The 24,864-nt window shown below is 34.5% G+C and overlaps 9 protein-coding genes across 9 annotated transcripts; 6 read left to right on the top strand and 3 right to left on the bottom strand.

Annotated features, from left to right (window-relative positions):
• Positions 1 to 195: 195 nt before the first annotated feature.
• Positions 196 to 2,001, top strand: BX664DRAFT_301376 (uncharacterized protein; the record flags this gene model as incomplete). Its single annotated transcript, XM_051542383.1, has 2 exons — positions 196 to 1,059; positions 1,180 to 2,001. 2 exons carry the CDS (start codon positions 196 to 198, stop codon positions 1,906 to 1,908), a joined length of 1,593 nt encoding a protein of 530 aa, XP_051397548.1. The 3' UTR covers positions 1,909 to 2,001.
• Positions 2,002 to 3,006: 1,005 nt separating this feature from the next.
• BX664DRAFT_388023 (citrate synthase-like protein) lies at positions 3,007 to 7,001 on the top strand. The gene is made up of 3 exons (XM_051549432.1): positions 3,007 to 3,375; positions 3,477 to 6,005; positions 6,102 to 7,001. The coding sequence occupies exons 1-3, from the start codon at positions 3,016 to 3,018 to the stop codon at positions 6,735 to 6,737; spliced, it is 3,525 nt and encodes a 1,174-aa protein (XP_051397547.1). The 5' UTR covers positions 3,007 to 3,015; the 3' UTR covers positions 6,738 to 7,001.
• Positions 7,002 to 7,075: 74 nt separating this feature from the next.
• Positions 7,076 to 9,219, bottom strand: BX664DRAFT_339347 (CDP-alcohol phosphatidyltransferase-domain-containing protein). Its single transcript, XM_051546611.1, has 7 exons — positions 8,869 to 9,219; positions 8,433 to 8,791; positions 8,262 to 8,342; positions 8,050 to 8,191; positions 7,686 to 7,991; positions 7,426 to 7,598; positions 7,076 to 7,357 (listed from the first exon to the last, which is right to left on the bottom strand). Exons 1-7 carry the CDS (start codon positions 9,021 to 9,023, stop codon positions 7,257 to 7,259), a joined length of 1,317 nt encoding a protein of 438 aa, XP_051397546.1. The 5' UTR covers positions 9,024 to 9,219; the 3' UTR covers positions 7,076 to 7,256.
• Positions 9,220 to 9,454: 235 nt separating this feature from the next.
• Positions 9,455 to 14,721, top strand: BX664DRAFT_339345 (CNH domain-containing protein). The gene is made up of 12 exons (XM_051546610.1): positions 9,455 to 10,604; positions 10,735 to 11,153; positions 11,260 to 11,491; positions 11,559 to 11,671; positions 11,767 to 11,808; positions 11,873 to 12,019; positions 12,080 to 12,450; positions 12,543 to 12,738; positions 12,819 to 12,992; positions 13,069 to 14,155; positions 14,217 to 14,365; positions 14,433 to 14,721. Exons 1-12 carry the CDS (start codon positions 9,506 to 9,508, stop codon positions 14,577 to 14,579), a joined length of 4,176 nt encoding a protein of 1,391 aa, XP_051397545.1. The 5' UTR covers positions 9,455 to 9,505; the 3' UTR covers positions 14,580 to 14,721.
• A 506-nt stretch (positions 14,722 to 15,227) lies between these two features.
• Positions 15,228 to 16,135, top strand: BX664DRAFT_361180 (TB2/DP1, HVA22 family-domain-containing protein). The gene is made up of 3 exons (XM_051548226.1): positions 15,228 to 15,523; positions 15,596 to 15,783; positions 15,839 to 16,135. Exons 1-3 carry the CDS (start codon positions 15,304 to 15,306, stop codon positions 15,968 to 15,970), a joined length of 540 nt encoding a protein of 179 aa, XP_051397544.1. The 5' UTR covers positions 15,228 to 15,303; the 3' UTR covers positions 15,971 to 16,135.
• A 945-nt stretch (positions 16,136 to 17,080) lies between these two features.
• Positions 17,081 to 18,661, top strand: BX664DRAFT_388019 (uncharacterized protein). Its single transcript, XM_051549431.1, has 6 exons — positions 17,081 to 17,231; positions 17,297 to 17,555; positions 17,622 to 17,836; positions 17,905 to 18,064; positions 18,124 to 18,345; positions 18,414 to 18,661. The coding sequence occupies exons 1-6, from the start codon at positions 17,206 to 17,208 to the stop codon at positions 18,624 to 18,626; spliced, it is 1,095 nt and encodes a 364-aa protein (XP_051397543.1). The 5' UTR covers positions 17,081 to 17,205; the 3' UTR covers positions 18,627 to 18,661.
• Positions 18,662 to 19,141: 480 nt separating this feature from the next.
• BX664DRAFT_366607 (40S ribosomal protein S23) lies at positions 19,142 to 20,436 on the bottom strand (the record flags this gene model as incomplete). Its single annotated transcript, XM_051548529.1, has 3 exons — positions 19,142 to 19,409; positions 19,463 to 19,612; positions 20,429 to 20,436. 3 exons carry the CDS (start codon positions 20,434 to 20,436, stop codon positions 19,142 to 19,144), a joined length of 426 nt encoding a protein of 141 aa, XP_051397542.1.
• Positions 20,437 to 22,182: 1,746 nt separating this feature from the next.
• On the top strand, positions 22,183 to 23,473 carry BX664DRAFT_284652 (carbon-nitrogen hydrolase). Its single transcript, XM_051541643.1, has 4 exons — positions 22,183 to 22,334; positions 22,401 to 22,606; positions 22,671 to 22,736; positions 22,852 to 23,473. Exons 1-4 carry the CDS (start codon positions 22,207 to 22,209, stop codon positions 23,385 to 23,387), a joined length of 936 nt encoding a protein of 311 aa, XP_051397541.1. The 5' UTR covers positions 22,183 to 22,206; the 3' UTR covers positions 23,388 to 23,473.
• A 312-nt stretch (positions 23,474 to 23,785) lies between these two features.
• On the bottom strand, positions 23,786 to 24,738 carry BX664DRAFT_339336 (tetrapyrrole biosynthesis, uroporphyrinogen III synthase). The gene has a single exon (XM_051546609.1). It carries the CDS (start codon positions 24,715 to 24,717, stop codon positions 23,899 to 23,901), a length of 819 nt encoding a protein of 272 aa, XP_051397540.1. The 5' UTR covers positions 24,718 to 24,738; the 3' UTR covers positions 23,786 to 23,898.
• Positions 24,739 to 24,864: the final 126 nt, after the last annotated feature.

The raw sequence follows: 24,864 nt of genomic DNA, 5'->3' as shown, positions 1-24,864 counted from the left end.
ATGACTAATTTTGATCCTCTTTCTGAAAAGTTACCCAGTATTTCTATGTTATCTCAACAATCAAATGAAAAATTGGAAAATTCATATTCTCAAGATATGTCATTTTCTACTTTTGTACCTACAGGTGGTGTTTTTACAAGTAGTCAAGCTACCAGTAATAACAACAGCAACAACAACGGACATCCTGATATGCAGATGGAATTGTTTCATCAACAACATTTATCACCTCCATTGACACCAGCTGTTTCGCCTTCCAACATGATGGATCCTATGCAACAATTCAAACGAAAATATTCTGTGGATGTGGGACCTTTTGGATTCAACGCTCATCCTACATTGATGCATGATCAAGATGCATACAGACGAAGCTCGTGTTCAGCCATGTCAGTGGATGATTGCGTGCAGCAACATCAAGGAACAACTCTCGATCATCATCATGATGAAAGAAATCATCAAGGTTATATGTCTCAACAACATGATTATGATTATTTGACGGGTAGCTCTTCTCCATCATCTGATGAAACTTTGACTACTGCTTCCATGACAAAGGATCCTTCTACGAATAACAAGAATAAACGTCGATCTGCTCAACATTATCAACATGGTCCCAATGCTCCTCATAAACATGTTTGCAAGTATTCTTATTGTGGATGGAGTTTCAAGCGATATGAACATTTGAAACGACATATGTTGGTCCATACTGGTGAACGTCCTCATGTTTGTGCTTTCCCTGGTTGTGGTAAAAGTTTTAGTCGTTCTGACAACTTTCATGCTCATTATCGTACTCATATCAAAAAGCAAGCATCTTCTCCTTCTGGTCAACAACAATTACCTTCTGCTACTGGTCGACGCAATTCTAAGAAATCCAACTCCGTCGCAGAAACTAATTTAAGTGCAACAATGGCTACTTCTACTTCTTCTTCTTCCGCTTCTACTGTTTCCACTCAACAAGAATTGATTCATGCTTTCCCTTCTTCAACTCAACCTTTTGTTTTCAATAACAAACCTTTTGAATTACCTTATCAGGATATTTATGATCAACGTTCATTCAACAACGAGGTAAGTTCTTGGAACGACTTTTTTTTTTTATCAAAATAGGGAGAAACATTACTAAAAAGAAAAGGAAAAAAAAATACTTAACCTTTCTCCTTTTTTTTTTTTTTTTTTTTTTAATTATAGATGCACGATCATTATTCCTCAATGACTTCAACTCAACCTTGTATGACTCTGAATGGAGGTGGGGTATCTTCTTTATTGAATCATGATCAAATTTCCTCCTCCATGTTTGGGACAACAACACTTGCTCCTACCTATGATTTCCAAGGAGAACTAGGTCAACATTATACTGGATTTAATACAACAACAACGACAAGTATGATACAATCTCCTTCTGAATTGACAACTACTGGGGGTAATGACAATAATAACAACAATGGTACAACCAAGAAACAACGAAAATGTCGGTCAACTTTATTACAATATAACAACAATGATGGTACAATGGTGGAAAGTGGACAACAAAAATCTCATGTATGTGCTATGCCTCAATGTCAAAGACGATTCAAGCGGTTGGAACATTTGAAACGACATATGCGAATTCATACTTTGGAACGACCTTTTGCTTGTACTTTCCCAAAATGTCACAAACATTTTTCTCGATCTGACAACTTGGCTCAACATATGAAAACTCATCAAAATCGTGCGGACAAACGACAAAGTGTATCCTCTTCTTCTTCTTCTTCTTCTTCTTCAGTATCTCCAAGATCAGTGATGGATGACTTTACATCTCCGAATATGAACAATCATTCATCAAGTTATTCTACTACATGTTCTACAATAGATAGTTATTCACCTTCTGATGTAGTCTCTTCTTTACCTTGGTCTTCTTCTGAATCCGTGGGCTGTTGAACAGATTACTCCATTCTTTTATTTATATATACCTTTTTTTTTTGATTCATTAGTTTAGTTTGGTTTTCTTTTTTTTTTTATGTTCCATTTTTTTTCTTTTCTTTTCTTTTCTTTTTTTTTTTTTTTTTTTTTTGATTCTCCATACAAACTCCTACACCTATTGATTCTCCCTATTCTTTATATATTCCTTTTATGATTGAATCATTCTTCCCCTTATTCCCAAGAAAAAAAAAAAAGAAAGCTTGTTTAGTTTGAATCACACTACATCATTACTAGTCATATTCTCCCTTCTTCTCTTTTCCCCTTTAATTTGGTTTTTTTTTTACTTTTATTTATCTCCCTCTCTCTCTCACACACACACATTCTGTATTCTTCTTTATTATGCTTTTTTCTTTTTTCTTTTTTTTATATCTCTCTCTCTCTCTTTGCATGGTAGTTTCTCTTTTAATTTTTTTTTCTTTTTACTTCTTTTATATAGTCATCTTTTTTCAACCTTTTTTTTTTAAGCATATTATGTCCCTTTTTCATCTTATCAAAAAAAAAAAATAAAAAATTAAATGAAATCAAAAACAATTGAAATAAATAACGTTATATCTTTTTAGTCATATCCAAGTTTTGTCTTATCATAATGATTGATTGGGGGAATTGAAAGTCTTAAATGGTCTGCCATCCCCTCCTTTTGGGGTCTCAACAAGTGAAAGTCGATCCATGAACAAGGTTCCTCGGATGGATACCAAATTAGGAAATGGCCCGCCTTTGGAGTTTGACAAGTCATATTTTTGAGAGTGATAATGGCATGACAGCCGAATTTTTTTTTTTTTTTAGCGTATCAGTTGAGCTGGGGGAGATAATGAGAGAGAGAGGGGTGTGTGTGTGTGTGTGTGTGTGTAGAGGGTACTTTTTTTTGATATGCCGAATCATCCATCTTGACTGACAGTCTCCTCATTTTTTTTTTTTTTTGTTGGGGGGTGCGTAAAAAAAAAAAAAAAAATGAAATTCAACCATTTAAATTTTTTACCTTTTTATCTACCTTTCTTTCCTTTTTTTTTTTTTTTTTCTTTTTCTTCATTCTCATCCATCTTTTCTTTTTTTTTTTTTATTACAACCATGTCTGCCAAACCTATTAGAGAATATGATGGCAAGTTGTTATTAGCTTATCACTTGTTACGTGCTCCTTTGTTATCAAATGACCAACAAACATCATTATTCACACCTGCTGCTACCAAGTTGGCTCAAGTTAATGTGGATACTTCTCTTAAACAAGCTGGTCCAGGTACTTTTGAAACTGCTTTAAAACAACAATTGGATCTTTTGGAACAATCTCATCCTTGGTTATTAACAGACAAGTTGGTGGCCAAACCTGATCAATTAATCAAACGACGTGGAAAACACGGTTTATTAACTTTGAATAAATCTTGGTCTGAAGCTCGTCAATGGATTGAAGAACGTGCTGGCAAAGAAATTCAGGTAAAAAAAAAAAAAAAAAAAAAAAAAAAGGTTAATCAAAAAGATCTGGGTACAAAAAAGGATATTGCTGACAGATGAACTAATGTTAATCTATCTATTAGATTGAAAGAACGACCGGTGTATTGAAAACTTTCTTGGTGGAACCTTTTACTCCTCATCCTTCTAATACTGAATATTATATCTGTATCAATTCTGAACGTGATGGTGATAATATCTTATTTACTCATGAAGGTGGTATTGATGTTGGTGATGTTGATGCTAAAGCTCTCAAGTTACTTGTCAAGGTCGATGAAGAATTTCCCTCTCCTTCTACTATCAAGGAAACTCTTTTGAAAGATGTACCCGAATTCAAACGTGATGTCTTGGTGGACTTTATTACTCGTCTTTATGCTGTCTATGTTGATTTACATTTCACTTATTTGGAAATCAATCCTCTAGTCGTTACTGATCCTGTTGAAGGTCAAACTCCTCAAGTTATGTATTTGGATTTGGCTGCCAAGTTGGATCAAACCGCTGAATTCGAAGCTGGTCCTAAATGGGCAATCGCTCGTTCTCCTCAAAACACTGGTGTCGTCACTTCTGAACAACATGTTGATCAAGGTCCCCCCATGGTTTTCCCTGCTCCTTTTGGTCGGGAATTAACAAAGGAAGAAGCTTATATTCAAGAATTGGATGGTAAGACAGGTGCTTCTCTCAAATTGACTGTACTCAATAAAGATGGTCGTGTTTGGACAATGGTTGCTGGTGGTGGTGCTTCTGTTGTTTATTCTGATGCTATTGCTGCTCTTGGTTATGCAAATGAATTGGCAAACTATGGTGAATACTCTGGTGCTCCTACTGAAACTCAAACTTATGAATATGCCAAGACTATTTTGGACTTGATGACTCGTGGTGATGCTAATCCTCAAGGCAAGATTCTCTTTATCGGTGGTGGTATTGCTAATTTCACCAATGTCGCTACTACTTTCAAGGGTATTATTCGTGCTTTGACTGAATTCAAGCGTGCTTTGATTAATCATAAGGTTCGTATTTTCATCCGTCGTGGTGGTCCTAACTATCAAGAAGGTCTTCGTGCCATGCGTCAATTGGGTGAAACTCTTGGTGTGGAAATTCAAGTATTTGGTCCCGAAACTCATATCACTGAAATTGTACCTTTGGCTCTTGTTGGTAAATCTTCTGATATTAATGGTGCTGTCTCTGCTGGTAATGGTGCTTCTTCTGGTAATTTATTCCAAGATCAACTTCTCGGTACTTCGACCCCTGTTTCTCAAGCCAACAGTCCAAAACTCAAGATCGCCGATGATAACGCTACTCCTTCTGATATCAGCAATCGTATGCAATACTTCGATAACAGTCAAAGTGAAACCCGTGAATGGTACCGTCCCTTCACCAGCAAGACTCGTGCTTTTGTATATGGTATGCAACCTCGTGCTGTCCAAGGTATGCTTGATTTTGATTTTATGTGTAAGCGTGAAGCTCCTTCTGTGGCTGCTATGGTTTATCCCTTTGGTGGTTCTCATGTGCAAAAATTCTACTGGGGTACCAAGGAAACATTGATTCCTGTTTTCACCTCTCTCAAAGAAGCTGTTGAACGATTCCCTGAAGTTGATATGGTTGTGAACTTTGCCTCTTGTCGCTCTGTCTATGAATCTACTCGTGAACTCTTCTCTTATTCCTCTCAAATCAAGACAATCGCCATCATCGCTGAAGGTGTACCTGAACGTCGTGCTCGTCAACTCTTACATGAAGCTGAACGTCGTCAAGTACTCGTGATTGGTCCTGCTACTGTTGGTGGTATCAAGCCTGGATGTTTCAAGATCGGTAATACTGGTGGTATGATGGATAACATTGTGGCTTCTAAGCTTTATCGACCTGGTTCCGTTGCATACGTATCCAAATCTGGTGGTATGTCCAATGAATTGAACAATATTGTGTCCCGTACTACTGATGGTGTTTATGAAGGTGTGGCTATTGGTGGTGATCGTTATCCTGGATCTACTTTCATCGATCATTTACTTCGTTACGAACAAGATCCTAACTGTAAGATGCTTGTGTTACTTGGTGAAGTGGGTGGTGTAGAAGAATACAAGGTGATTGAAGCTGTTCGCAATGGTACAATCAAGAAACCAGTGGTTGCCTGGTGTATCGGTACTTGTGCCAAGATGTTCACAACTGATGTCCAATTCGGTCACGCTGGTGCCATGGCTAACTCTGATCTCGAAACTGCTGATGCTAAGAACAAGGCTATGCGTGCTGCTGGTATCGTTGTTCCTGACACTTTTGAATTGATGCCTCAAGCTTTAGCCGATACTTTTACTAAACTTGTTCAAGATGGTATTGTGATTCCTCGTGCTGAACCTGAAGTTCCTAAGATTCCTATTGATTACTCCTGGGCTCAAGAATTAGGTTTGGTTCGTAAACCTGCTAGTTTTGTCTCTACTATTGTTGATGATCGTGGTCAAGAACTTTTGTATGCAGGTATGCGTATTACTGATGTTTTCAAAGATGATATTGGTATTGGTGGTGTTTTGTCTCTTCTTTGGTTCAAGCGTCGCTTACCTGATTATGCTGGCAAGTTTATTGAAATGGTACTTATGTTGACAGCTGATCATGGTCCTGCTGTGTCTGGTGTAAGTTATATATATATATTCAGAGAGGAAAAAAAAAAAAAGATAAAAAAAAAAAGGTATTAAAATTTATTATTTTTATTATTTTAATATCTTTAGGCTATGAATACCATCATCACTACTCGTGCTGGAAAGGATTTGATTTCATCAGTAGTATCTGGTTTGTTGACCATCGGTGAACGATTTGGAGGTGCATTGGATGGTGCTGCTACTAGTTTCACAAAGGCATATGACAGTGGCATGACCCCTCGTGAATTCGTGACATCCATGCGAAAGGCTAACAAATTGATTCCTGGTATTGGACACAAGATCAAATCTCGTACTAACCCCGATATGCGTGTGGAATTGGTGAAATCCTATGTCAAGAAGAACTTCCCCAACACTCCTATCTTGGATTATGCTTTGAAGGTGGAAGAAATTACTACTAGCAAGAAGGATAATTTGATTCTCAATGTGGATGGTTGTATTGCGGTATCATTTGTGGACTTATTACGTGAATCCAATGCATTCACCCCTGAAGAAGCCGAAGAATACATGCGTATTGGTACTTTGAATGGTCTGTTTGTATTAGGTCGTACTCTTGGTTTCATCGGTCATCATTTGGATCAAAAGCGTCTCAAGCAAGGCCTATACCGACATCCTTGGGATGATATCTCTTACTTGCTTCCTTCTTTGGAACCTGAATCCTTGGATCCTCGACGTATCACTGCTCGTGTCAATGTTCAACCCAAATAGATTAGTGACCTTTCCCTTTAATTTTTTTTTTTTTTTAATTATCATATTTATATATACACACCTCTTTTTTATAGTATGTTATAGTAACACTTTTTTTTTCTATCACTTATTAGGATCCATTCCCCCCCCTTTTTTTTTTTAATTCATCCTTTGTATACATCTTCTCAATTTGAATAAAAATGAACCCAAACCCATTTGTCTAAATATATCAATAAAATAGTCTAGTTGCAAAGTCCCATTCTGTCAAATGTTTGATGATTTACTGCCTACATATAGTGTAAAAATACATAAAATAGACAAGACAGTCCAGTCAAATAAAAATCATGTCCAAAAAAAAAAAAAAAAAAAAAGAATACTCCATTTCTTTATTAGTTACAATATGTACGCGGGTATTCAACATATTGATGTAAAAGTATAATAAATAGAGAATAAATAGAGGTATCATCATAAAAATAATATCATCATAAAAATAAATATAAAAAGAATAATACAAAGTTGATGATCCAGATCAAGACTGTCCTACTCAAATGTACTATACGATTTGTTGTTGCCGTTCGTTGATGTGGATGCTTGTTGTCCTTGTTCCTGTTGATCCAAAAGTGCATCTGATTCCACATGTTCTATTAATTATTAAAATCATGATTAGTATCTTAGATCAATTTATTTCCGTCTGGTTTTTTTTTATTACCTTCAGTAGAACGAGGTATAGTCTGGTTTGTATGACGGATTGTAAGACAGTTAATACCAAGGTATTTGCAAAATGCTTGAATGATCCTTGTCGCCCACACTAAATACAGAACAACCAGTGAAAGGAAAAGAATCCATAAGAGAATATGTTCAGATGTTGCCGTGATGATATGGCTAGATGCAAAAAAAAAAAAAAAAAAAAAAAAAAATCAATTCAAATCATTCATCAGAAAACACAAGGAAAAAAAAACAACAACTTACGTTCGAAGGAAAGGCAGGTTAACAAGTAAGGCCATAGTCCATAATAAACCCAAAGATACCTTGAATGGAGGAAATTCGTTGCGTGTCAGATGGGCTACAATGATATCAGATGCCATCATACCAAATAAGATTCCGATCGTCAATGAGAAAAGAATAATATCTTGATTTTCAAATAAATGACTATAAGGAGATGATACCCAGAGATAGATAGCAAGCGAGTACAAAGTGATAGGGTATAAGATGGTGAGTAAAACATGGGACAACTTTAATGATTTCTCTTGACACACTGTATAAATAGAAGCGAAACTAATAATAAAACTTGTCAATCATCATTTATATATAATGTTCCTTTTCATTAACTTACCAAAAAGGACAATGGGTAATCAAGAAAAAGAGAATCATTCCCCATACAAAAATATCAGCAAAACAAGTTCCATTTGGGAGATGAGATGAAATCCATGATAACCTTGAGACAGCAGATAAAGGTACATGCCATGACGAAGCACCTGTGCAACGTTAAACAAAAAAAAATATAGTTAAACATCCTTCTTTATTTCCCTTTGTTTTGTGATTTACCATAGACGCCTGACCAAATAAAAGCAAGACAAGAGACCAAAATGCCTTCAGTAGGACCATTTACAATTCCCAGGTACAGTACTAATCAAGTCAAAAAGAAAAAAAAAAAAAAAACGTTCATCAATACATCATTTTTTTTTTATCATAATTTTTTTTTTTTTTTTTTTTTACCTCCAGTAAAATATTCTTCAGCTGTAGACAAATAAAAACCGACAATAGTTACCAAAACAAGAGCAACCGTGGAAAAAGAGTGACCCAAACCAAGAGCAGCTGCTTGTAACAAAGCCACACAGGTACAATTCAAAGCATCACATCCATGATCAAATAATTCACCTAAAGGACTACTTGTACCAGTTCTTCTAGCTTGTTTTCCATCGACATTATCAAAAGTAGAATATAACCAAAGTCCAGCAGCAAAACTGAAATATAACCAACTAGGAGCTTCCGTACCAAGATCAGGAACATAAATGATAATGAATAATACGTTTATCATCATGAAGCCTAAACCAAGCAAAGTAATCAAATTAGGTCTATCATAAAAAAATAATAATAAATAAACATAAATAAAATAAATCCTCTGTTTCAACCTCATAAAAAAGTAACTTACGCCATCCAACGCGGGAACAAGTGAACCATAGCATTCCAATAATGACGTAAAATATAATTAGAAATCAAAGACTTGTCAACTGCAGCATATTTATAATAACGTAGGTTTTCCAGATGTTCTTGATTTAAAGCATGACTACCAAACTGAATAGGCATGGTACAAAAAGGTAAGAAGGAAAACAATAGTAATAGTGGAAGAAGAAGAAGAAAATGCAGTGAACGAGAGGAAAAAAAAATTATATAGTGTTTTCAATGTCAGACCCGGATAGTGCATCAAAAAAGGGGAAAGATTGCAACTGTAAAACGTTTTATTTTCATTTTACATTTACCTTAAATAATATAGATTCTTATAATTAAATTCATAAAAATAAAAAATAAAAATAAAAATGAATGGATTTCTCTCTCTCTCTCTCTTTTTTTTTTTTTTTTTTTTTTTTTATGGTGAGATGAATTAACCTTCTTGGTTTTCCACACAAACGGTTTCTATCAATCTTTGTATTTGGGATTCCGCTTTGAGCCTTTTCCTAAAAAAGGGCTTCATCTCAATATGTAAGTTAAAAATTTACTTTTTCTTTTTTAGTTCATTCTCTTTTCTTCTTCTTCTTCTTTTTCTTACTTTCTATGGTGAACTATTTATTATGAATTTTAATATAAATGCTCAGACTGTCAACTCTGAACATTCATCCTCTGAACAATTGAATGAATCAAGTCCTCCTTCTTCACCTTCTGTTACAACTCAACTCAATACTACTTCATCACATTATGCTCTGGAATCAACTCAATTGGATTATGATGGTGGTCCTATACCAGATTCTATAAGGAAAAGTTATGTTCAACAAAAGCTTCCTGTACGAAAACAAAGCTTGGCTGCTTTTGGTCAAAACCGTGCTAATCGTCAAAGACTACCTACAAGACGTATTGGTTCTTCTTTACTTTATCCTCCTCCAGATAGGCTTGCTCGTTCTTTCACTACTACTTCTTCTTCTTCTTCTACTTCTTCTTCTCCTGCTTCTCCTTCTTTATCTTCTGATATTATTACTAATACCACCGGATACAAAACACCTACTCGCAGTGCTACTGTCGCTTTGTCCTCTTCATCACCGACAATATCATCAGGTACTACAACAATAGCAGCTGTTCATAGTAATTCACCATTACTACCAACCACTACTTACGATGTACACACTACAACTACCTCTTCCAACTTGAACCTACAGAGCAGTCTACCTACCATTCACTCAACTTCAAAGGAATTCACTTCTCCTTTACTTTCACCATTACCTGAAACAACAACAACACATTCATCAGAAACGAACAATACAAATGACAAACGCAAGGAAGACGATGATGATGAAGACTTTTACTTTGGCGATCGACCTCCTTCCACTATCAATTGTACGCGTCCCATTCTATCCAGCACATCATCCAACTCCTCACTTTATGGAACAACTCCTTTAAAGTCTCTCAATACATCTTTGGACACAGCCTCAACTCATACCACCAAACTGAAAACTGGACCTGAAACACCCATTCCCATCAATACCTATGCACCTATCAAAGAAGACGACGATGATAGTACTGTATTTTCTCCTGTCACCCCAGCTGTTTACGATGATAACGACAACGATACGAATGGTCGACCATCGGATACATGGCCAACACCAACTCCATCATTATCTGAAACAATTATGGCTGAAGAGCGCGAACGTACTTATTGGCGAAAAGGAAGCGTTGGTGGTAAGAATTTCTTATGATATATATATATATATATATATATATATATATATATTAGTGCTACTGGTAACTGACCACTCTTTTTTTTTTTTTTTTTTTTTTTTTTTTTTGCTTTCTTTAATGTTATTTTTAGATATCATTCAAACAGTATCATCATCTTTACCTGAAAACTATCAATCATCTTCGTTTTCCAATGACCAAGTACAGCAACAACAATTACCGGTATCACTACAACAAGGTAGAAATGATGATGATGATCCAGTTACTACTCTGACTATGGTTACTACTGGTATCACAATGGAACAAGCCAAACATATAGAACAACGAAAATCCATTCATGCATATTATTCAACATCATTATCTACTCACACTAATCCATCCTTATTGTCTTTACAACGCAATCCTTCAAGATCATCATCCGTCTCCACTTCACAACTGTACCCAGCTTTATTATCACGCGTTGCTCAAGAACTCTATAAACGATTACCTGTACAAACATTATTTAAGGACGATATTGAATATCCTCATACATTTAATGGAAAGGAAGCTGTGGTAAGGCAAGATGACTATTTTTTTTTTTTTACTTGATGGATGGAAGCCTTTTTCTTTTCATTTGTTTAATTTCTCGTTTCTTTTTTTTTTTTTTTCTATGGGATAGGAATGCTTATTACAAATTCTTCGTACTAATGATCGAAATCTTGGGATTTTGGTTGGTCGTGCTTTAGATCATCAGCATTTTTTCCATGATGTCACCTATGAACATCATCTTCGGGATTCTCGTGATAAAATCTATCAATTCAGACATCATTTGGATTCTTCCCTTGGTCAAACATCAAACGCAGTCAAAACTGATGAAGATTCTCCAATTCGAACTAGAGATATGGATGAAAGTAAAGGATTATAAAACCAACTTGGGTATGTATTTGAAACTTTTAACACTTATTTTCCTATACATAGACGACAAGAAAGAACTACCTAATGGAATCTTTACCTTACTCACCAACTGTTACTCACCCACCTGTGCTAGGGGTCAAGGTTGTTATAGTATACATTGTCCAAGAAAAGGAAAGGTAAGAAAGGAAAGAATGGTATTTATTTATGTCATAGAGGAAAAACTAACTCTTTCTATTTCTTTTGTTATGTTGGGTCCTATATATATATATAGCTGGTCAAACGATCTATTAGTCAGTCATCTTTACAAGAAAAGGTAATCAAAAAGAAAGAACATAAATAGATAATCGAATGTTAATTCTTTTTAATGGGTCTATTAGGAAGAAAAAAGTAATCTTTGGATTCATTCTGTACCAAAGGCCATTGTGGATGCTACATCAAAAGAAGAAAGGAAACGTCAAGAATGTATATATGAATTGATTTACACAGAGGCCAATTTTGTGAAGGATTTACAATATGTGCATAACGTAAGTTCGAATCAAGAATTAAACCATATAGATAGTAATTTCTTTTTATTATTTGTATAGTATTGGGTCAAACCTTTGATTACTCAAGATATTATTCCTGATGAACGTCGAGAACATTTTGTACAAGAGGTGTTTTGGAACATGGCGGATGTGGAAAAGGTGAATACTGTCCTCTCACAAGCATTATTAGCGTTGCAAAAAGAACAACATGTGATACAACATGTTGGGGATATTCTTCTTAATCATGTATCTCATTTTGATCCTTTTGTGGCCTATGGTGCCCATCAAATCATTGGCAAGTTTAAGTTTGAATTGGAAAAGAAACGGAATCCAGTATTTGCTCAGTTTGTCCAAAATACAGAACGATTACCTGAATCAAAGCGTCTGGAACTCAATGGCTATCTGACAAAACCTACTACTAGACTTGGAAAGTAAAGCATCCACCCTCTCCCCAAGAAAAAAAAAATAGATAGAGTATGGATGACTGATCTTTTTTTTTTTTTTTTTTTTGTTGATTCTTCAGATACAATTTACTATTACGTGAAATATGGAAACGAACACCAAAAGAAAATTCAGATTATGAAACAATTCCCAAGGTGATGGATATTATTACTGATTATCTGCTTCAAGTCAACACTGAAACCGGAAAATGTGAAAATATATTCAACTTGCAACAAATTGAAGAACGATTATCCTTCAAATCATCAGCTGAATATGTGGTAAGTTCAAAAATGAAAATAGATCCAAGGATACAATAGATAATGGATGGGGGTTTTTTTATTATTATTATTATTATTAGGATTTGAGGCTGCGAGATCCCCAACGACAACTGATCATTCAAGGACGAATGAAGAGAAAGGGCAATACTTCATCAGAGGCATCAGATCTACAAGTTTTCTTATTTGATCACTATCTTATCTTTGCAAAAATCAAGTATCACGATCATCTAGAATACTACAAGGTGTACAGAAAGGTAAACCATTTAACATACAATATTCTTTTTATTAACATATCTTTATTTATTTTTTCTTTAATCTCTCTTCCCAAAGCCAATACCACTTGAACTATTGACGATTTCCACAGTGGTGAACAACAATCGAGCAAAACGTGCAAGTACTCTTTTATCATATAGTCGATCCAGTGTTAGCCATTCCAATTCTCATTCCTCACTGCCTCGTGCTTCTACATCAGACAATCTTTTGGCCATGAAATCAAATACGTCAAGTAGTATTACATTTTATCATCATGGAAGAAAAGGATCGCCACCGATCACATTATTTGTTTCCAACATATCGGCACGCAAAACTTGGACAGAAAAGATTCTTCAACAACAGCAGGCATTATCCATGGAAAAAAGTGTGTTTACTGTACGATATATTGTCATTCGGCAGTTTTTAACAAGTAACCGAGTGCATGACTCTATCATGATAACTGATCAAACAAAGAAAGAAGGTCAACAACAAGACAATTATACCATGTTGGTTGGCACGGATATGGGAGTATATGTCAGGATCAACAACAACGATGAAGAAGAAGATGGGCAATTATCGACGATGAAGCGGGTCATTCCTCTGGATAGAATTTCCCAAATTGAAGTGATGGAAGATGCACAACTCCTGGTATTAGCGGACAAGACATTATGGACATTTCCTTTGGACGATATTTTGGATACATCAGACAACAAACCACTCAGCATCAAAAAAGGACGGACGATTAGCACCAACACAGCATTTTTCCATGTGGGCGAATGTATCAACAAGACCATGGTATGTATTGCCAAACCAAACACTTTAGCTACAACTACGATTCGTGTCCTGGAACCAATTGCCACGGATGAAAGCAAGAAAACCAAAACCGGCTTTAGTATTCGACGTCTGGTACGTAATGGGCCGGTGGGATTGAAACCTTACAAGGATCTTTATTTACCAAGCGAAGCATCAGCCATCAGTCTTCTCAAAAGCAAAATGTGTATTTCCTGTCCTAGAGAAATTGGTGTGGTGGATATGAAATCCTTTGGTGTACAAGCATTACTAGATCCTGAAGATGAAGAATTGGATTTTGTTTTTTCAAGACAAGATATTCGACCTATCACCATTTTCCGTGTTCAATTTGCAGAATACCTTGTTTGCTATAATGGTAAGAAAAATTAAAAAAAAAAAAAGGAAAGATAATTGATATTTTTTTTTTTTTTTTTTAGAATTTGGCTTCTTTGTAGATCAACGAGGCAGATGGATTCGATCAAGTCATATTATGGAATGGGAAGGAGAACCGGATGCCTTTGCATTATCTTATCCTTATGTCCTTGTCTTTGAACCAGGTTTTATTGAAGTGAGAAATATCATTACGGTAATAAGATTGATTCTTTTTTTTTTTTTTTTTTATGGAGATTAACTATTTTTTTTTTTTTCTGTAGGGTCAAGTGGATCAGTTGATTCGTGGCAAAAACATTCGTTGTACCAATACTAGAGAAGGCGTTCTTCAAGGCTCAATGAATGATCCCGATAATGATAGTTATCAAGTCTTATTCCAACTAGATAGAATCTCCTCATTGGATACATAGATTTCCTTCTTTTTCTCTCTTGATAGTTTTACTCATTGTATTTTATTTTGATGTCCATTCCTTTTTTTTTTTTTCTAAATTATATACCTTTTTTTTTGCAACTTGATGGTTAGAGAGCATACTTATAATAAAGAAAAAGAACACCTCTTTTTTTTTTTTTATTTATCTATATAATAGAATTGTATTTGTTAATATTAAAAAAGAATTGATATCATAGAAATGTATGCAAATGGTGAGTATTATGGATAACACAAGTGTGATCGAAATTACTGATATCATCCTTCTTCTTTACATCATATATATATAGTCAAACATATCATTCATCACTATCACGAAATATTCAATTATGATGATTTAATATAAACCGAACCGAATGTAAAATGATAAAAAGGTTGGATTTGGAATGAAAAGTAAGTGAAAGTGGATTTTTTTCTCTTTTTGACAAGTGGAAAAAAATATCATCATTTTTCTTTTTTTGGTTTGAATTTCATTTTCTTTTAAAAAAAATAAAAAAGAAAAATAAAAAGGATGGATGATCATATGAACAAATAGGATCATCCTTGATAATATCTGTGTGATGTTACACCAAGTGAGTTCAAGCATAAGAATGAATAGGCGAGTTTTTTTTAATGTCAGCAGAGTCTTTTTTTTTTTTGTACACGAGACAGAAAGTGCGTTTCATTTTTTTTTTTTCTTTCTCTTTCTTTCCTATTCTTTTTTCAATATGGCTTCATCTATTCAAAGTGCTCAAGTGAAATTTCAACATTATTTATCTACTCTGGATAAAGAACTTGGTAAATCGTATTATATGAATCAAGTGGAACGTCGTACTGGAGTACCAAAAAGTTATTTTGCTCTTGGTGTTGGTGGTATTGCGTTTATCATGATTTTCTTTAACATTGCTGGTCAACTCTTGACTAATGTTATCTCTTGGATTTATCCTGGTAAAAAGATTCATATTTTATATAATAATGAACTAAACTTTTTTTTTTTATTATTTTTTTAATTTTTTTTAGCTTATGCTTCTTTCAAGGCTATTGAAAGTCCAGGCAATAATGATGATAAACAATGGTTGACTTATTGGACTGTGATTGGATTTGTGCAACTCCTCGAATACTTTTCTGATATTTTATTATACTGGTTTCCTTTTTATTATCTCTTCAAAACTTTATTTGTACTTTACCTTGTTTTACCTCAATTCAGAGTAAGTTATTATGATGGATGAATAGATTATGGATTTATTTGTTTATTTGTTTTAGGGTGCTGAACTATTGTATGGTCGGTTCTTACGTCCTGTTTTATTGAATACACGAAACTCGGTAGATAAACATGCTCATGAATTGAAGGAAAAAGTTCATGATTTAGCATCTAGTGCAAGCAAGTCTGATTAAATCTATCTCCCCCATTTTTTTTTTTTGTTTCCCTTCTTCCTTTCTCCTCCTATGGTTAGTTCCTCATCTTTATCCTGTCCAGTTTTATCCTATTAGTTATATATATACAATATATTTTAGTCATATCCAAAATAAATAAAAAAAATCTTCTTTTTTTTTTTCTTGATTCGATTCACATGTTTACAAGTTTGATTCTCCACATTGTCCAAGTGATGTTTATCCTTATTACCTTTGAATTGAGACAAAAGAAAAAAAATAGACACAAAAGACAATCCATCGTTATACGACTCATTGTAGGCATCATCGTAGGCGTCATCATGAATATCATTCATCATCACGATCAACGTCATAAGTATTATCATAAGACTCATCACCATCATCAATATCAATTTGATTTTTCCTTGTGATGTCAATATAATAAAAAAAAAAAAGAAACACTCTAGAGAATGAATATAGACACTGCATCATGAAATATCACTTATCTACTCAAATCGCTGAATATTCCTTCCTTTGATTGAAATGATTGATCTGTTATCCAACTCATATTTTTCATTTCACCAATTGATATCATCGTCTTTCCATTCATACATACACATTATTGGTGTTAGCAATCAGAGTCAGTCTAGCTACCATCATAAACTATTAACCCGTTGTTCAGTTTCAATATAAAGGTTATCTACTCCTTTCTATGGCTTACAGTGTGTTCATTGCTATTTTGGTATTCAACAACGCTATATATGTTATTATTTATTTAATGATGATTAAAGAAGGGTGTATTAGTTGAAAAAAGTGGATGATGGATAGCACTCATCATGATTGTTTGATGGCGATCATCCTACCGTAATCAGGCTCTATAATGATCACATTCTTACGATGATGATCATTCTATATAATTACTCATATTCTAAACTGTGATGATGACTGGTGATGATCATCAAATGAAAAAAAGAGAAAAACACATTGTTGTAATATATAAAGCGTTGTTACATGTCAACGAGTGGAACAGCGGTGTTTCAATCTGCTGTCTCTACCACCAAACATTATTAAAAAAAGAACGTCATGTCATATTACGCGGTGAGGTGTACACCTAATTTTTTTTTTTTTTTCTTTCTCTTTCTTATCCACGTACTATTTTTTTTTTTCTGAAAGATCTACGATTTGTTTTTATATCTTCTTTTTTTTTGATCCTTATCTTTTACTGAACATATATCTATCTATAAAACTTCAATATAACAATGGTGATGGAAGCTTCTATGATTGTGTAAGTTGAAAGGAGAAAAGAAGGGTAGATGTTAAAAAATAAAAGATACTGATGACATATTATAGGGTGGATAATTCAGAATGGATGCGTAACGGTGACTATACTCCTACTAGGTTGGTAGCTCAAAACGAAGCTGTAAATCTTATATTTAATGCTAAAACACAATCCAATCCTGAAAACACTGTTGGTTTGATGACCATGGCTGGAAAGAGCCCAGAGGTTTTGGTGACTTTGACTTCGGATGTTGGCAAGATCCTCTCGGCTTTGCATAGTATTAAATCTAATGGAAAAAGTGATTTTTTGACCAGTGTGCAGATTGCTCAGGTAAAATACAGAAAAAAAGGAAAAAAGAATAATATAGTTTCTCAATTTTTTTTTTCTTTTGGATAGCTTGCATTGAAACATCGACAAAATAGAAATCAACGTCAACGAGTGATTGTTTTTGTTGGAAGTCCTGTGGAAACTGATGAACGAACCTTAGTACGACTAGCAAAGAAACTCAAAAAGAATAACGTGGCTATTGATATCATCAACTTTGGCGAAGAAGCAGAAAACACCCCCAAATTGGAAGCATTTATCAATAATGTCAACAACAGTGATAACAGGTATTAAAAAAAAAAAAAGGAAAAGTAAGCAAGAGTGGTATTAACATGACTTTTTTTTTTAATAATAGTCATTTGGTATCTATTCCCCCTGGTCCTCATATCTTGAGTGATATGTTAATGTCCACTCCTATTATCTCTGGTGAAGATGGTGCTCCTGGTGGTTTCGCTACTGGTGGTGAGGGCTTTGAATTTGGTATTGATCCCAATCTCGACCCTGAATTGGCCTTGGTAAAGTGAAAACATGTATATGTATAAACGGGTTGTTAACTGATGATAATTAAATATAGGCTTTACGTATTTCACTTGAAGAAGAAAAAGCTCGTCAAGAAGCTGCTTCAAAGAAAGAATCAAGTAATGGAGAACCATCAAAAGCAGCTGGGTCAAGTGATGCTATGGCAGTGGATTCATCATCATCTCAACAACAACAATCACAACAAGAAGATATCAGTCCAGAAGATGCGGAATTACAAGCTGCTTTGGCCTTGTCAATGAACCAATCACAGGTGGAGGTAAAGATCAATGATATATTTGAAAAAGAAAATGATAATAAATTGTGTTGTTATTTTCTTTTTATTAGGACGAAGATGTAGATATGGATGAGATGGATGAAGATGAAGAACTTCAACGTGCCTTGGAAATGTCCATGAATGATAATAATGGTGAAGCCAATCAAGAAATGATGTCAGCAGTACTTGGATCATTACCAGGTGTGGATGCAAACGATGCTCGTATTCAAAAAGCTTTGGAAGATATGAAGGAAAAGAAGAAGGATGATAAGGATGATAAATAAATAAATAAACGTTTGATATTTTTATATACATTTTATTATATTCTATTGTCTCTTTAAAAATGTTGTGATTCAGGATTTGATGTGGTTTCTTTTTTTTAGGGTAGGTTACTGCTTGTTTATTTTTTTTTTTCTTTACAATGCGTGGTTGATACTATAATATCTTTTATGGCAAGAGAATGTGCTACCATTGGTGATGATAATTCCCATATATGATTGATGATTTCATCTTGTTATTCTTGCTTGATTTGAAAGTGAATAGAATGGATTTGTCTTTTTTTTTTTTAATATTCATGATTATTAGTTAAAAAAAAAAAAAAGATCGGTAGTTATATAATAAGAGATGCCTGGTTCACATACGTATTTGATAAAAGAGATAAATTATCACGACGAGAGATAGGGATAATGAAGGAGGAAAAAAAAGAGCATCAGCAATATTTTATTGATATATATAGATCATAATAAAAGAAAATAAAGAGATGTACTAAACAAAAGAAGAGAAGAATGGAGTATACTATCTAAGATCTAGGCTTTTCCTTCTTTTCCTTGTACAAAGCAATAAGGGCGACACCAGCAACCTTGACAACCTTGAAACGGACACCAGGAATATCACCAATAGCACGACCCTTACGACCGAAACCAGCAATCAAGACTTCATCGTTTTCGTCAACGTAGTTCAAACAACCATCATTGGGTACGAAAGCAGTAACCTTCTTACCGTTCTTGATCAATTGGACACGAACACACTTACGAATGGCAGAGTTAGGTTGCTTAGCTTCAACACCACTATTTAAAAAAAAAGAGTTAATATATATATTAAATATATTTTCATATCTTACATCTTTTCAAGGACAATGCCCTTAGCGTGAGAAGCACCACCGAAGGGGTTGGAGCGGAAAGCAGTACCCAAAGCACGCTTCTTGTATTGCTTATCAGCCCATCGTTGTTCGCGACGATGGTTGCGAAGCTTACGAGCAGCATTCAAACCACTAGGTTGACCTATATCAATGAGAGTAAGAAAATGGTCATTAGTTAAGAATTGTAATTAACAGCTTAGACAATGATTCTCTCTAATGTAGAACATTTTGTCCACACAGTCCATTTTTTCATTCATCCATCCATCCATCCATCCATCCAATCATCCATTTAATATCGATTCCATATCCTTTCGAAATAGAGAGAGATAGTCGTTGTGTTTATGATATCTAATTGTAACGTACCCATATTATAATTTGAAAAAGTTAAAAAAGGAAGGTCAAATGAGAATGCCAGTTGTTCTCTACATTTCATCTCACAAAAGACTTGAAAGTCCGGTACCAAAAAAGGCAACGAGACAAGATGATGATTATTTTCATTACTGTATGTATTAAAACGAAATCATCAAATTTCTTTCTATTTTATTTAATTTCTATATCATTATTATCGTTATTATTATTATTATTATTGTTATCATCATTATAGATGATAATTTTAAATACAAAAAAATCAGTAGAAAGGCAATATACGTTCAGTATTAAAAGGGAGATAACAGTCAATTCAACTTAAAACTAAAGTGAGTAATGAAGAGAGAATAATCATCATCATATACAAAACATTATTTCAATTGAAATTAAGATAGTCTTTATTTGCTATTGAAGAGATGTATGATCTTTCTTACAAAGATATGCTTCCAAAGTGATTGGACGGACTTTATAATTTTTTATGTTTTGGTTCGAGGTTTTTTTTTTTTTTTTTTTTCTCCTTTTTCCAGTTCTCTTTGTTTTAGTGCTTTTGTTTTATCACTTTGAACAATTATTCCAAGATACTTGTCCATGGAAAGTGATAGTAGTGAAGATGAATATGAACCTCTTACTATTTCAAGCTGGGGTGATCAAAATCAACAAAACACACCTACTTCAGAAACAAATGAACTTACAGGACCGAAAAGTTGGAATTCTCTAGTTGATCCTTCTGTCAAAATCAAAGCAGGTGCTCTTGGAAGCGGTGGACTCCATCGGAAAGGCAAAAATTATATTCCTGTGGATGAAGAAGCTATTCTCAAACAAAGACTCAAAGGTGGTGCTCTACCCAAAGGTGAAAACAAAAAACGCGCTCCAAAAAACAAAACTTCCGTTGGCAACAAGAATGACAGCAAAGACAAAAACAAACCTTCTCATTTATCTACTTCAACTTCTACTAATTCATCGATACGTCAAAACAATAAGAAAATTCCTACTACAATACCAACAACTATACGTCGACCTCCTCCAACTTCTACTAATTCTGGTTGGGGTACTCAACCATTGATTGAAACACCATTTTGGGAACAACAGGATCAACCATTATCACAACCACAAAGCCGAGGGAAACAGACTCTTAACGTACCTTCTTCATGGATGACAGATACATTCGAAGCACCTTCACCACCACCACCAAAACGCGTTGGATTTGATAGTAGTCGCACAACAAAGAGAACTCCTCCGTCATCTACGACTTCAACAAAAACAATGACGACACCACCTGGATTTGGCTCCATACCTCAACGACGTTATCCAGTAGCTTCTGAAAACCCGCAATTACCACCACCTCCAGGATTCGACTATGCTCTACCATCATCAACATCACAACAACAAAAACAAGATTCATGGTCCACTGACAACAATAATGGCACATCATGGAACACTATATCAGGCGACAACGGTGGAAAGAAAAAAGACAATAATCAACTCGATTGGGTGTCAGGATGGGATGATATTACTACATCTTTTGCATCATCTGTCAATGTATCTGATCGTACCAAATTTAGCAAATCAAGCTCAACAGGAAAGACTCAACAACAACAACAGGATGATCAATGGAATATAGAAAATGAAAATTGGGTATCAGATGGACAGGAGACATTCACCAAACAGAGATCATCGCCTTCTTTCATGGATGAACAGACAAGCTCAACTGGTAGATTTTCGGATCCTTATAGGAACAAGTATTCAAGCGCAGAACAAACATCCAGCCGGCCGTTACCGAGAAACTATTATCGTCAGAATGGTATCAGTCGACCCGCATTTATGGAAAGACCTAGCAAGGCTGCCGATCCACCACCATCACAGAATCCAATTGTAGTATCGATTCATTTAGATATGGAAAATGGCGTCAAGATACCCGTTGATATTCGAAAATTTGACGATCCTGATACTCTGGCTCACGAATTCTGCAAATCTCATAGTATTACTGCTCCCAATCTCATGCAAGCTATCCGTACTTTGTTTACAAGTCAAAAAGCAGCTGCCATGACAAGATATAGTCGCAAAAGGTGATTCTATGGTCTTTTATCTAGTTTATATCTTCCTTCTTCCTTTGTTTAGTGTATATACCTATTTGAAAAAAAAAAATAAATAAAAAGAAAATATATATAGGAAAACCGCAGTTATTCATCTTGATCTTATCTTATCATATTTTTTTTTTTTATGTGGGGCTGTGCTGTCAATTTGAAATGATAAAAGCGTGGGATCTTTTTTTTTCTGTTTTTTTTTCCCTTTTCTTTTTTTTTTTTTTTTTTTCTTTTTTGTCCTTTTTTTTTCCACTTCATCAAAACTTTTAAACTATCATGTCTACTATTCGTGTGTCTGTTGCTCAAGTGGGTACACCCAAGTTTGAATTGGAACCTACCATGGCGAAACTGGAATCTTATGTCAAACAAGCTCGTGAACAAAACAGTCGCTTAGTTGTCTTTCCGTAAGTCTTAAATGAATCACTTACTTCTAGAACCTAACACTTTATTATTTATTATTGAAATGTTAGTGAAGCCTTCATTGGTGGATACCCTAAGCATAGTACCTTTGGTATGGTGATTGGAGCAAGATCCCCGGAAGGTCGGCAAGAGTATGCTAGGTATCACAAAGGTGCTATTGTTGTTCCTGGTCCTGTTACTGATCGACTGGTGACTTTATCCAAAGAAAATGATATCTTTCTTGTGGTGGGTGTCATTGAACGTGAAGAATTGACAGGTAAAAAAAATAATAAAATGATTTGGACTATTCATTCATCTTCTTTTTTTTTTTTTATGTATAGGCTCTTTGTATTGTACTGTTGTGTATATTGATCCTGATCAAGGATATGTTGGCAAACATAGAAAATGTATGTAACTCCAAAAAAAAAAAAAAAAAAAAAAAATGGATGACTCATTTATTAATCATCACCAATTTTTTTTTTTTTTTTTTTTTATGATGATGATGATTACTTTTTTTGGTAGTGATGCCCACAAGTACGGAACGAACGATCTGGAGTGGAATTGCTGATGGTTCAACTTTACCAGTGGTGGCAAATCGAGATGGACATCGTATCTCTGCTGTGATCTGTTGGGAAAACTACATGCCATTATTGCGTAGTTTTATGTATAGTCAAGGAGTACAGTTGTATTGTGCACCTACGGTGGATCATCGTGATGTTTGGCAATCAACTATGCAACATGTTGCTTTGGAAGGTCGATGCTTTGTTCTTAGTGCCTGTCAATTCACACGTCAAAAGGATTATCCCGAAGGTCATGCTGGAAACGATTTGGATGGTGGTGATCCTGAAGCTCCTCGCTCACTTGGTGGTAGTGTGATCATCTCCCCTCTTGGTACCATCTTGGCCGGTCCTCTCCGTGGTGACGAAGGTTTGCTCACTGCTGATCTTGATATGGAAGAAATCATTCAAAGTAAATTGGATCTGGATCCTGCTGGTCATTACACTCGTCCTGATGTCTTCAAATTGATCGTCAATCAAACTTCCAACTCGTCTGCTTAGATTATTTTTTTTTATTATTTTATTTGCTGATCATGTTGATGTAATTATATGAACCCATTAGTAATAAAATGTATTTTGATGTTGAATGATGTGGGATGATATATGATTGGATGATGGGATGATATGTGGAGAATGAATGTTTGTACCAATCATCAAGACTGAATGGTTTAGTCAATGATGTTAAATAAGGTTGGGATCTTCTTAACTGGGTTTTGTAACTAACGAAAAAAAGGATGTATATGATAACTTTGCAGATGCGATCATCACAGGTGAATGGACGATCCTTCATCTGTCTAGAAACCACGCTGGTACATGCACAAGCACGCGCACACACACACATATATATATAGAAAAAAGAGAGATAATGGAAATTAAAAAAAAGGAGCGTTATTTTTTTTTTTTTTTGTATATACATATTATTTATTTAGATCTTTATTATAATACACGTGAATTAAAAACAAAATGGATATCATCGCATAAAAAAAAAAAAAAAAAGAGTATAATCTAGTGATTAATGATGTGAGATATTTCTATCATAAAGGGTAATAGCTTCTAACAAATGAGAGATATCAGGTTTGGTAGCAATGGCATGGACGGTATAACCTAAATGTTTTAAATGATTTGCAGTGGTGTGACCAATGGCGGCGATTTTCGTATGCCAAAGAGAAGATTGAAGAGATAGGATATAATCTGCACCAGAAGGACTAAAGTAAATAGACCAATCGTCTTCCTTGATAATATTCTTGCTTTGTTTATCCATATCTATCTTGTGTTGTTGATAGTTGATTAAATGAGTAGCTAAATCAGCATGACGACAAGTTCGATAAGTTTGAATATAATGTAAATGGTATCCTGCTTGTGTTAATCTGTTTGGTAATTCATCACGTCGTTTATCCCCAGCCAAAAATAAAAGTCCTTTTTGTTGTTGTTGTTGTTGTTGAATGAGTTGATCAGCTAAACAAGAAGCATTATCTGCAGTAAGAATGAGAGGACGTGGTTGATCAGGTAAAAAGAATAATTGTTGATCCAAAGTTTGTTCTAGTTTTTTTGCTGTGTTATCACCTACAATATATAAAGGTATACCTTGCCATGCTTGTCGTTGTTGTTGATCAAGAGTCAGATTGACTTGTTTCAAAGTTTGAATGGATCGTTGTGAAGTAATAATAATACCATGAATACCCAAAGAAGAAGGAGTTTGTTTCAATACAGAAATTAATTCATCAGTTGTATATATTTGATCTAAAACAGGAATAAAGTGTGGTTCATAACCATAAAGTTCCGTTTGTTTTTGATATTCTTCCGTATGAGCTTTAAAAAAAAATAATCGCATTGTCTGCAATAAAAAAAAAAAAAAAAAAGGGGGGACGAGAGAAGAAAAAAAAAAAAAAAAAAGGAAAGGAAAAAGAAATATCGGTATGTGAAATTGATGGAATAGAGAAGTTTTTTTTTTTTTTTTTTTGGTTGGCTTGATGTGTAA

Source organism: Halteromyces radiatus, assembly GCF_025201355.1.
Source record: "Halteromyces radiatus strain CBS 162.75 chromosome Unknown BX664scaffold_7, whole genome shotgun sequence".
NCBI classification, from domain to species: Eukaryota; Fungi; Mucoromycota; class Mucoromycetes; order Mucorales; family Cunninghamellaceae; genus Halteromyces; species Halteromyces radiatus.
This window is presented reverse-complemented; position numbering and strand designations above follow the sequence as displayed.

Excerpts from the sequence above, each read along its gene's own strand:
- BX664DRAFT_388023 (XM_051549432.1), top strand. The coding sequence starts at position 3,016 with ATGTCTGCCAAACCTATTAGAGAATATGATGGCAAGTTGTTATTAGCT. Across the intron at positions 3,376-3,476 it reads GTGCTGGCAAAGAAATTCAG|ATTGAAAGAACGACCGGTGT; the intron begins GTAAAAAAAAAA and ends TCTATCTATTAG. Across the intron at positions 6,006-6,101 it reads ATGGTCCTGCTGTGTCTGGT|GCTATGAATACCATCATCAC; the intron begins GTAAGTTATATA and ends TAATATCTTTAG.
- BX664DRAFT_339347 (XM_051546611.1), bottom strand. The coding sequence starts at position 9,023 with ATGCCTATTCAGTTTGGTAGTCATGCTTTAAATCAAGAACATCTGGAA. Across the intron at positions 8,792-8,868 it reads TTGTTCCCGCGTTGGATGGC|ACCTAATTTGATTACTTTGC; the intron begins GTAAGTTACTTT and ends TTTTTATGATAG. Across the intron at positions 7,599-7,685 it reads AACCTGCCTTTCCTTCGAAC|CCATATCATCACGGCAACAT; the intron begins GTAAGTTGTTGT and ends TTTTGCATCTAG.
- BX664DRAFT_339345 (XM_051546610.1), top strand. The coding sequence starts at position 9,506 with ATGAATTTTAATATAAATGCTCAGACTGTCAACTCTGAACATTCATCC. Across the intron at positions 12,020-12,079 it reads ATTTACAATATGTGCATAAC|TATTGGGTCAAACCTTTGAT; the intron begins GTAAGTTCGAAT and ends TTATTTGTATAG. Across the intron at positions 14,156-14,216 it reads ATACCTTGTTTGCTATAATG|AATTTGGCTTCTTTGTAGAT; the intron begins GTAAGAAAAATT and ends TTTTTTTTTTAG.
- BX664DRAFT_361180 (XM_051548226.1), top strand. The coding sequence starts at position 15,304 with ATGGCTTCATCTATTCAAAGTGCTCAAGTGAAATTTCAACATTATTTA. Across the intron at positions 15,524-15,595 it reads TATCTCTTGGATTTATCCTG|CTTATGCTTCTTTCAAGGCT; the intron begins GTAAAAAGATTC and ends AATTTTTTTTAG. Across the intron at positions 15,784-15,838 it reads TTGTTTTACCTCAATTCAGA|GGTGCTGAACTATTGTATGG; the intron begins GTAAGTTATTAT and ends TATTTGTTTTAG.
- BX664DRAFT_388019 (XM_051549431.1), top strand. The coding sequence starts at position 17,206 with ATGGTGATGGAAGCTTCTATGATTGT. Across the intron at positions 17,232-17,296 it reads ATGGAAGCTTCTATGATTGT|GGTGGATAATTCAGAATGGA; the intron begins GTAAGTTGAAAG and ends GACATATTATAG. Across the intron at positions 18,065-18,123 it reads TCGACCCTGAATTGGCCTTG|GCTTTACGTATTTCACTTGA; the intron begins GTAAAGTGAAAA and ends AATTAAATATAG.
- BX664DRAFT_284652 (XM_051541643.1), top strand. The coding sequence starts at position 22,207 with ATGTCTACTATTCGTGTGTCTGTTGCTCAAGTGGGTACACCCAAGTTT. Across the intron at positions 22,607-22,670 it reads TGAACGTGAAGAATTGACAG|GCTCTTTGTATTGTACTGTT; the intron begins GTAAAAAAAATA and ends TTTTATGTATAG. Across the intron at positions 22,737-22,851 it reads TGTTGGCAAACATAGAAAAT|TGATGCCCACAAGTACGGAA; the intron begins GTATGTAACTCC and ends TTTTTTTGGTAG.
- BX664DRAFT_339336 (XM_051546609.1), bottom strand. The coding sequence starts at position 24,717 with ATGCGATTATTTTTTTTTAAAGCTCATACGGAAGAATATCAAAAACAA.